At 42.0% G+C, this 8,978-nt stretch overlaps 2 protein-coding genes across 2 annotated transcripts; both read right to left on the bottom strand.

The window, feature by feature from the left end:
• Positions 1-1,080: 1,080 nt before the first annotated feature.
• Positions 1,081-6,440, bottom strand: LOC122017060. Its single transcript, XM_042574533.1, has 8 exons — positions 6,323-6,440; positions 6,137-6,258; positions 5,959-6,062; positions 4,607-4,672; positions 2,071-2,153; positions 1,620-1,666; positions 1,388-1,466; positions 1,081-1,307 (listed from the first exon to the last, which is right to left on the bottom strand). Exons 1-8 carry the CDS (start codon positions 6,386-6,388, stop codon positions 1,218-1,220), a joined length of 657 nt encoding a protein of 218 aa, XP_042430467.1. The 5' UTR covers positions 6,389-6,440; the 3' UTR covers positions 1,081-1,217.
• A 54-nt stretch (positions 6,441-6,494) lies between these two features.
• Positions 6,495-8,762, bottom strand: LOC122017061 (sugar transport protein 8-like). The gene is made up of 4 exons (XM_042574534.1): positions 8,608-8,762; positions 7,973-8,292; positions 7,274-7,900; positions 6,495-7,134 (listed from the first exon to the last, which is right to left on the bottom strand). Exons 1-4 carry the CDS (start codon positions 8,741-8,743, stop codon positions 6,694-6,696), a joined length of 1,524 nt encoding a protein of 507 aa, XP_042430468.1. The 5' UTR covers positions 8,744-8,762; the 3' UTR covers positions 6,495-6,693.
• Between the last annotated feature and the right edge of the window lie 216 nt (positions 8,763-8,978).

Raw genomic sequence — 8,978 nt, forward strand, 5'->3', positions numbered from 1 at the left:
ATGTACAGAACACGTATGGACGATAAGTATAGTTGAGGCACTCAAAAGTAATTCGTGCACCCCAACTGCACTCGGTCACCCATGGTGTTGCACACGGGTGGATGTGCAAGTTAAAATTACTATATTTTTTATGGTGCGTACGTTATGTCACGATAAGTATAGTTTTAATTTTTTTTAAAATTACTATATTTTTTTAATTTTTTAACTTTCAGTTATGTCATTTAAGATTTAGAAGTTCAATCATGCCATTTTAAATTTAGAAGTTGAGTTATAATATATATATACACAAAAATATTACCCTACGATATACATCCATGCAGATCGGTGCGGTGGATCGATCCACTGATCGATTCAGCCCCACTGGATCGATCAGTGAATCGATCCAGCAAGCACGAGAAGACGAAGCGGGCCAGAATCGGTCACGACGCTAGCAGACGCAGCACCGCCGAATCTGGCCGCGATCTAGCCAGATTCCGATCGCGATCTGACCAGAATCCGATCGCAATCCGATCGAAATCCGGTCGCGACCGGATTCTAGCCAGAGGCCGACGACGATGGAAGGGCACGATTGGCACGATGGGCGCGAGAAGACAAGCGGGCTGAATCGATCCACTGATCAATTCAACCCCGCTGGATCGATCAGTGGATCGAACCAGAACTAATTTTGATGACGGCCGGAATCCGACCGTTTCGTGGCCAAAATCGGCCGCGACACTAGCAGACGCAACATTGCCGATTCTGGCCGCGATTCGACCGAAATCTGATCGCGATCCAACCAGAATCCGGTCGCGATCGGATTCCGACCGGATCACGACCGGATTCTGACCAAAGGCCGACGACGATGGAAGGAAGCGACTGGCACGATGGGCGCGAGAAGACAAGCAGGGCTGAATCGATCCACTGATCAATTCAGCCCCGCTAATCTATCAGTGGATCGATCCAACACTAATTTTGATGCGCGCCGCACCAAACTGCACGGAGCGTGCTGCAGGAGATATATATATATATATATATATAATATCACCAAATCAAATCAATATTACTGGATAGGTCTTTTTTAATAAAAATGCTTCAAAGTGCTTCAAAGAAAAGTCAGATATAGCTCTGATACCATATTTACTAAAGAAGTGATTAATTTACTTGTAACACATATTATGCAAGGAAAAAAACAGATTGTGAAAATTGCAATTTAGAGTGGAGGCTCACTTGGATGAGGATTACCCATCAACCTCTGCAGAGCCTAGTTTAAAGATTTGGCCGACTGCTTCAAGGGCAGGGACGTTCCAACTCTCAGCATGTCTCATGATCTGTTAGAACAACATCAGTTCAATCATTAATGTCAGATGATCTGCATCTTGTAGGAGCTAGATGTTGTATTGTATCTTACTTTGAAATCTTTGCTTAGGTCATAAGTGGTTGTTCCTTTGATGGCAATGAGAGGCTTCCAAGGTAACTTCAAGTAGGTTCTGACAGTAAGTGTGCATGTTACATTAGTAACCTTCAATCTTGATGCAGTTTGATGAAGTGTAAGGTAAAGCGATGAGCTCTTGTCACTAGTATAGTATTGCAACAAATAATGAATGCTAAACAGAGATTGACGATGAGTGTTTATCGAATACCTTAGGTGCCATGTTGTTATGATGAAGTCCATTTCAACCTTGCGACCCTACACAGAACAGTGTTCATGATTATAATGGGAATCAAACAAACAAGTAAATCTTTATCCTCTTCAATTGCCACATGAGGGACATAAAAAACAAACTATGCTGAAGAACTAAGCTTGTTTATTGGGGCTGAAGGTAAGCATGGTAGGGAGAAGTTGAAGGGAGGAAAAAGTCGGATTAGTTTCCTTAGGTAGAGAGAGAGAGGAAAATTGATACATTGTGCCTACTAACATATCAATCAGACTTTATTCCTCCACAGATATCTCTCTCTCTCTCAGATTAAATATGCATTACATTTTCCCTTACATTGATTTTGTCAATAATCACAATAACCCTAGTGAAGAAGTTACTTCATATTGAAGGATGGAAATCAACTGTCTAGTTACGAACTCTGAAATATGAATACCTTCTCAATTTTCTCTAGTTTAAGAGATGGACAGTCAAAAAAGGGAACAAGTAAGTCCAGGTTCTGTGAATACTGATTTCTACCTAGCCAGAAGAGATCGAGATATTAGTTCAGTTAAGAACAAAAGGTATTTTCGTAAAACAAAAATAACAAATTTTATTCTTGTAACAGACAGTAGGAGAATAGTACAAAACCATCCATCGACTGATTCTTTTGTAGCACAAAAAAAAATGAAAATTCGTTGACCTAAAGGGTGCCTGTAAAACTTGATCATTGAGTCTGATGCGCTTGTAGACAGTTCAAAAATTCAGTAGGGTAACATTATTTGGCTATGTAACTAAGTAAATTGTAGGTAGCTAAACTTGATGCTTCTTGGCTTTTTGAGATCAATGTCAAACTCATAAGAATCATGGAATCCAGATCCAAATCATGCACTCAGCAGCCATACATGTCAATGAAGCTCATATTAATTACCTATAACAATACTCCCATATTGTTCAAAATTTTATTGACAGGATATATTATATATTTATATAGTTATGACTATACAAAATTCTATTTCAGCATTTAAAATTAGGCATAAACAAACAAGATTAACTGATGAAAACTAAATAAGAATAACAGATTTCAGTGATTTCATTCCAAATCTTGAACTGTTGTTTAATATAACAGATTTGTGTGATTTCATTCCAAATCTCCAACAGTTGGTTAATGTAAATCAAACAGGCAGAATCAGATTGATTTCTAAGGTTTTGAATGTTTGTTGTACACTGATATGGGCTATGATGAGTAGATCTAGAAAGTAACATGACGGTCAAAGTCCAGGTGAGGGGCAGTCAAAGTCAATGTGAGGTGGCAGTCATACTCTAGAAGAAGTAAAATCCCTTCATCCGGCTTTGATTAAATCGCCTAGTGCTAAGTTTCTTAGATTCCACCAGACTGAATTCTAATTCGGTCGGGGAAAGATGATCAACCCTTAAACCAAACAAATCGAGGAGTCTAAGGTCTCAAGGGCAACTAGATCTTAAGATGATCGAACTTAAGACCGGCCAACACTATATATTGGCCGGAATAACTGACTCACTCCGCAGCATACCAATCATAAGTAACAGTGTGTATGTACATCTGTCCAGTCTTAGGGTCGGACGAGCATACATACCCTAGCTATATAAAAATCCGACCGGGCAAGGACATGACATGGCTCGACTCAATATATCAACCGAACTTATCAAAACATAGCTGCCTCTCTCAGTAGCCTAGTATAAGCCCAGGCTGGAAAGGAACGACCAGGCTTGCAGTACCTATCCTCATATTATCACCCGGGCGGGAAAAGGACAACCGAGCCTGTAGTATCTATTAATATATTATCACTCGGGCGGGATTTCAGCAAAGCAGATGTTATTAGAAGGACTTTTAGGAAGCATGAGGCACCATATTATTTCTTGAGCAGATTTCTAATGTGACTAAGATATTATAACACCCTCAAACAAATATCTCATAACTACGCAGAATATAACAAAGCGGTCAGCTTAAAGACCGACCGAGATATATTCAGCAAATTACATCGTCCTAACAAAAGTGGTCAGCTTAAAGACCGACCGAGACATATTCAGCCAACAACATCATCTTAATAAGGCAGCCGACTTAAGGATCGGGCAGGTTATGTTCATTCGACAACAACATCTCAACAGGACGGCCGACTTAAGGACAAGTCGAATCATGTTCAGCAGACAGTATCCCAACAACTTGTCATAATAACAACTTTATGTCAGATAATTTTCTTCTGGAAGCTTCTTCAAGCATTATCGTGTCTCCCATCAGTAGACCAATAATAACAGCATATTCCCTCGACAACCTCGACAATAACAGAAGCTGTAAACAATAGAAAGGGTATACATGTGGATAAGATAAAGATTCCTTAAATAATTATGATGAATTGCTTAACAAACTCTAAAACATTTTGCCACCTCAAGATCGCGGAGGTTATGTGAGGTGGTATATAAAAGGGGAGCCCTCTCCATGACGAAGGTACGCTCACTAACATTTGCAATACGTTCTTACTGTTCTTCATCCACTCGTTAGGACGGTTACTGACTTGAGAGTCGGAGGACCTTCACCAGGGACTCCCCCCATCGGTTTCAAGGCTCTGACGTTTTGTTGGATCGTCTCCTTGTGCGCAGGATCGAAGGAGAAGCTGCTTTTGGAGAGAAAGGTCTCCTGATAGTCAATCATCCGTCCACCGTGCCCAGCGCATCATCTCCGCAGGTCTCAGACAACATAATCATACTTTATCATTGACAATTTTCCTTTATTTCTTTTATCTTCCTTTTTAAGATATATTTTTATGATAAAAAGTTGTTGGTGAAAATTGACCAACTTTTCAAATACAATTTCTATCTTGAGTATATTACTATTTTTAATGATTATATTAGATATGATGATAATTATGTCTTAAAAAACCATAGAAATATAGTTAAATTGGAGAATCACGGAGATACAGGTAAGAATAAAAAAATATGATAAGTAAATCTCATACCACGAAAGCTGATTGTAGGATCTTCGAATAAGCAATCATCAGCATATATGTCTGTGGTGAAATCCCCTATTTAGAAAGATAGCATTAGCTATTTAATAGGAACTTAACATCATGTCATTTACAGTGCCCTACAGCGCTACTCATCCTTGCACATACATAATGACATATTTATTTGTGAATTACTGAAGGAGTTACCCAAATAACAAACAATAATAGACAGTCCGCAGCATGATAAGCCCAAATAATTATGCTTTCCGTCTTAAGAAGGTACATGTTCAGTCACAATGATGCATTTCACATGAAAAAGATAAGTTAATCAATAGTTGAGAACTGATGATAGATGGAAGGGATGATTACAAAATTCAGAAACTATTATAGTTTTAAGCAAGCTGCTATACTTGTTGATGTGATTTCTTGAGGGCAGTGAAAGAATCTATCAAACTGTTTGAAAGATTCCTTGTGGGAACTAGTCGACCAGGATGCACATGGTCTACAAACAAGTTCTCCTGATGCAATCATGGAAGTTCTGTTCTATGTGCTTGTAAGAAACACAAGTATTATATGGTGAATTCTTCAGAAAAAAAAAACAAACCAAATTCACCACATACTTATAAACTAAGGGGATCGAGGTTTGTTTCCTTCTTGCAGTACCTATTTAACATGCTGAACTTGAAAGAACCACACATCAGTTTCACAAAAAAGCTTGTATGGCAGCCAAAGAACCTACCTATTAATTTCCAGACTAGATTGGTACCACTTTCACTGACACGCTTCTACCAACCCAAAAATGTAATCAATTTGGTAGGGAAGCCTGTGGCCCTTGTTGCAGCCTTTTGTTCACAGACATGACTGCATCCCATTACCTAGAACTCATCTGACTACAGTACCATTTGCCATATGATTGTCATATGACTAGAAGCTTGGGAGGGTAATTTTTCTTTATTTCAAGGCATTTGTTGTTAATCACTAGTACCATTCAACAAGGGAGCTAAATGAAAACCCAAACAGTATATACCAAAAGTATGAAATCACTCCCTCCTATATAGAACCAAAGGCATTTGGTGTAGATCACCGTGCGCAATTCAACAAGAAAACTAAATGAAAAGCCAAACTTAATATATCTACTCTAAATCACATAACAAAAGACATGAATAGTGCTATGATAGAAATTCCTAAAATTGTTTGTATATTATTTTCTTTGGTTGGGTTCACACATATTGCTTGCAAAGTGTGTTATTCACAACGCTTATATGATGTGAAGTTAACCAAATTGATCAAGCATGAATTTGCATATCTTAAATTGTAGTAATGAAGCAATTAGTTCAGCAAATAGGATTAACGAACCCTACTACCTGTGAGGAAATAAGCACGGTCGTAGTCTTCTCGAAGAATCCGAACCACATCATCTACGCTATGAGCCAAAGAAGGCGCATTTCCTGCATTTCCATCCTCGTCTCTGCAATAACACATCGATCATTAGCGATGGAAGCGACGGAGGGGGGAGCGAGGGCGATGGCAGCGGTTGTTGACCTCTGTATTCTGGGAGAAAGGAGCTTGAGGAGCTCCGTGACGCCACCGACGACCAACTGCAGAAGCGGAGGGGCTTTCCTTCCGTCTCGAGGCTGCGCGGAGCAGCGGAAGGTGAGAGGCTTCTGCAGGAGGAAGTGCGCCTTAAACACGCAGAAGAAGGGAGAAGAAGGAAGAGAGGGAGAGAACCTCCTTGGGATGCCTGAAGAGGATGACTGAGGGCGATGAGGCGACGGAGGTAGAAATCGCCGCCATTGTCGCCGCTGTTGCTTGGTCGAGAAGCAACAGAAAGGGCAAGTCCCGACCGGTGAACGGGAAGAGATTGGGATCGAAAAAGCACATTTACGAATCAGCCCCAAATTGTGAGTTGTTCTCCAATTAACCCCTAATTCTCAGTAGGTTAAATTTACGAAGGCTTTTATGTTAAATTGGAGTCTGGTTTTGGGCTTTACCGCAAAAAAGAAAAGATCCATTAATATAATTTTCAAAAACAAAAACTAGTTCTGTCGATACAAAACTTCTAAAAAACTCCTCTAAATTTGATAAATAGAGGAAAGAATTCAAGAAGCGCGTTGTTCGAGGTCTTCCTTTTGGTCCATGTATCTCTTCCAGTACCAATGCTTCTTCCACACTCTCTCCGCCATCTCGTCGATCGGCACACCCTTCGTCTCCGGTATCAGGAACACCGTGAACAGCCCCATGACCACGATCCAGGCCGCGAAGAAGAAGAAGATCGCCGCCCTCATGTGGCACAGCATCGACAGGAACGCCTGGGCGATGAGGAAGGTGAAGAGCATGTTGGAGCTCACCGCGAAGGAGAACCCCGCCGTCCTCGTCTCCACGGGAAACGTCTCGCTGGGAATCAACCAGCCCAGTGGCCCCCATGACCACGCGAAGCTCATCACGTAGACGCACACCAGGGTCACCACTGCGATCGCGATCCCTCGCTGGAGATCGTTGTTTGATTTCAGATACACTTGGAGCAGGATCCCAATTATAGTCTGGAAAGTTCAGTAGACGAAGAAGAATTAGTCTGAGATTGAAAATTGTAACTTTTTATAGTTTTGGATCGGTAGGAAAGTTTTTGAGTTCAAAGATTGGAACTTGCTCAAAGCGTGTTCGATGGAATGAGTGAGTGACCTGGGAGATGAGCATCTGGACGCAGGCTTCGAGTAGCAACATCTTTCTTCCGACCCGATCGACCAAGATGATGGAGACGGAGGTGGAAAAGACGTTGACGATCCCAGTGATGACGGCTGACAGCAAGGAGGCGTCATTGTGGAACCCCATGGTCTGGAAGAGCACCGGCGCGTAGAACATGATGGCATTGATGCCGGTGAACTGCTGGAAGATCTGGAGGAGGATCGCGATGACGAGCGGCGGGCGGCTAGACCTCCGCATCAGTTCTCGGTAGGGGTGCTTCACCAGCTTGGCGCTCTCGCAGGCGTCGACGATCTCGGCGAACTCCGCGTCGACGTTGTCGACGCCGCGGATCTTCTTGAGCGTGGCGAGGCCGCGGTCGGTCTTGCTGCGCTCGACGAGGCTGGTGGGGGTTTCGGTGATGATGAGGGAGCCGAAACAGAGGATGGCGGCGGGGATTCCGGCGAGGCCGAGGGAGAGGCGCCAGCCCCACGGGTGGATGTCGGAGGTGAAGTAATTGACGAGGTTGGCGATGAGGATTCCGATGGTGACGTTGAGCTGGAAGAGGATGTTGAGCGCTCCGCGGGTTTTCACCGGGGCTATCTCCGACAAGAACAGAGGAACCGCCTACGAGACACAGAATTTAAATTTAACGCAAAAAATCGCTTTTTTATCAACAAAAAGGCGAGAACAACTTACCTGATTGCCGAATCCGACGCCCATGCCGAGGAAGATGCGGCCGATGATAAGCATGACGATATTAACGGCGGCTGCGTCGAGGACGACACCGGTGAGGAAGAAGACGGAGGCGGCTTGCATGGTGCGCTTGCGGCCGAATCGGGTGCAGGAGTAAGATGCGAAGAAGCTGGCGACGAGGGCGGCGAGGTAGAGGGAGGAGGTGAAGAGCTGCAGATTCTGGTTATCGTACTTGCAGTAGTTGTTCTCCTTCGCTCTCTGCTTCTTCACGTACACCTCCGGAAAGAACTTCTCCAGGAAGTCGTCCATGGCAGAGACGCCGCCTGCCGACGACCGTCATATCAAGTTTTCATTTCACTCCCCAAAATATTTCATATTTACAAAAAAATCCTTAACATTTCTAAAATTTTTTAAAGGGTAGTTTAGAAGGAAAAAAAATTACAATGACATTAAGACATCAAACAAAGTAGAGCAGATCCTCTAAATCATATTTTACTATCTAGAGAATAGATCATTATATTTATTGGTTGATTTGGATGAAGTGAACCATCCAAATCAACCAATGAACTTCTATGATTCATCCTCTGAATTATAAAGTATAGATTAGAGGATCCCATCTATAAACTATAAGCTCATACCAGAGATTCCGACATCATATCCAAACATCAATCCACCGGTCGCGGCGATTATCCCACAAATCACAACATAAGAAGTGATCTTTCCTTCAAATTCTTTCTTCGAATCACCTGAACTAGAAATTATACCGCCGGCCATCTCGATGTTTACCGAACTATTTTCCTTGCAGGGATTATTCACAAAGAAGATCTCAACGAGAAGAAGGAAGAAAAATCGAAAGAAAAACCTTTTAAAAGATGGAAGAGAGACCGAAGAGAGAAGTAGAAGATGCATATATAGTATATAAACTTTAGGATAAGGGATAGAAATATTTATAGAAAGAGGGACGTACTCGATCATGCTTTTAACAATTGCCATAAATGCATATGAAATA

The sequence above is a fragment of the Zingiber officinale genome, chromosome 8B, assembly GCF_018446385.1.
Source record: "Zingiber officinale cultivar Zhangliang chromosome 8B, Zo_v1.1, whole genome shotgun sequence".
Taxonomy (NCBI): domain Eukaryota; kingdom Viridiplantae; phylum Streptophyta; class Magnoliopsida; order Zingiberales; family Zingiberaceae; genus Zingiber; species Zingiber officinale.

Coding starts and splice junctions, on each gene's coding strand:
- LOC122017061 (XM_042574534.1), bottom strand. CDS start 8,743: ATGGCCGGCGGTATAATTTCTAGTTCAGGTGATTCGAAGAAAGAATTT. Junction 8,293..8,607: donor ATATGATGTCGGAATCTCTG/GTATGAGCTTAT, acceptor GGTCGTCGGCAG/GCGGCGTCTCTGCCATGGAC. Junction 7,901..7,972: donor GCGTCGGATTCGGCAATCAG/GTAAGTTGTTCT, acceptor TGTGTCTCGTAG/GCGGTTCCTCTGTTCTTGTC.
- LOC122017060 (XM_042574533.1), bottom strand. CDS start 6,388: ATGGCGGCGATTTCTACCTCCGTCGCCTCATCGCCCTCAGTCATCCTC. Junction 4,673..5,958: donor CCGTGCTTATTTCCTCACAG/GTAGTAGGGTTC, acceptor CTTTCTAAATAG/GGGATTTCACCACAGACATA. Junction 1,308..1,387: donor ACCTAAGCAAAGATTTCAAA/GTAAGATACAAT, acceptor TTGTTCTAACAG/ATCATGAGACATGCTGAGAG.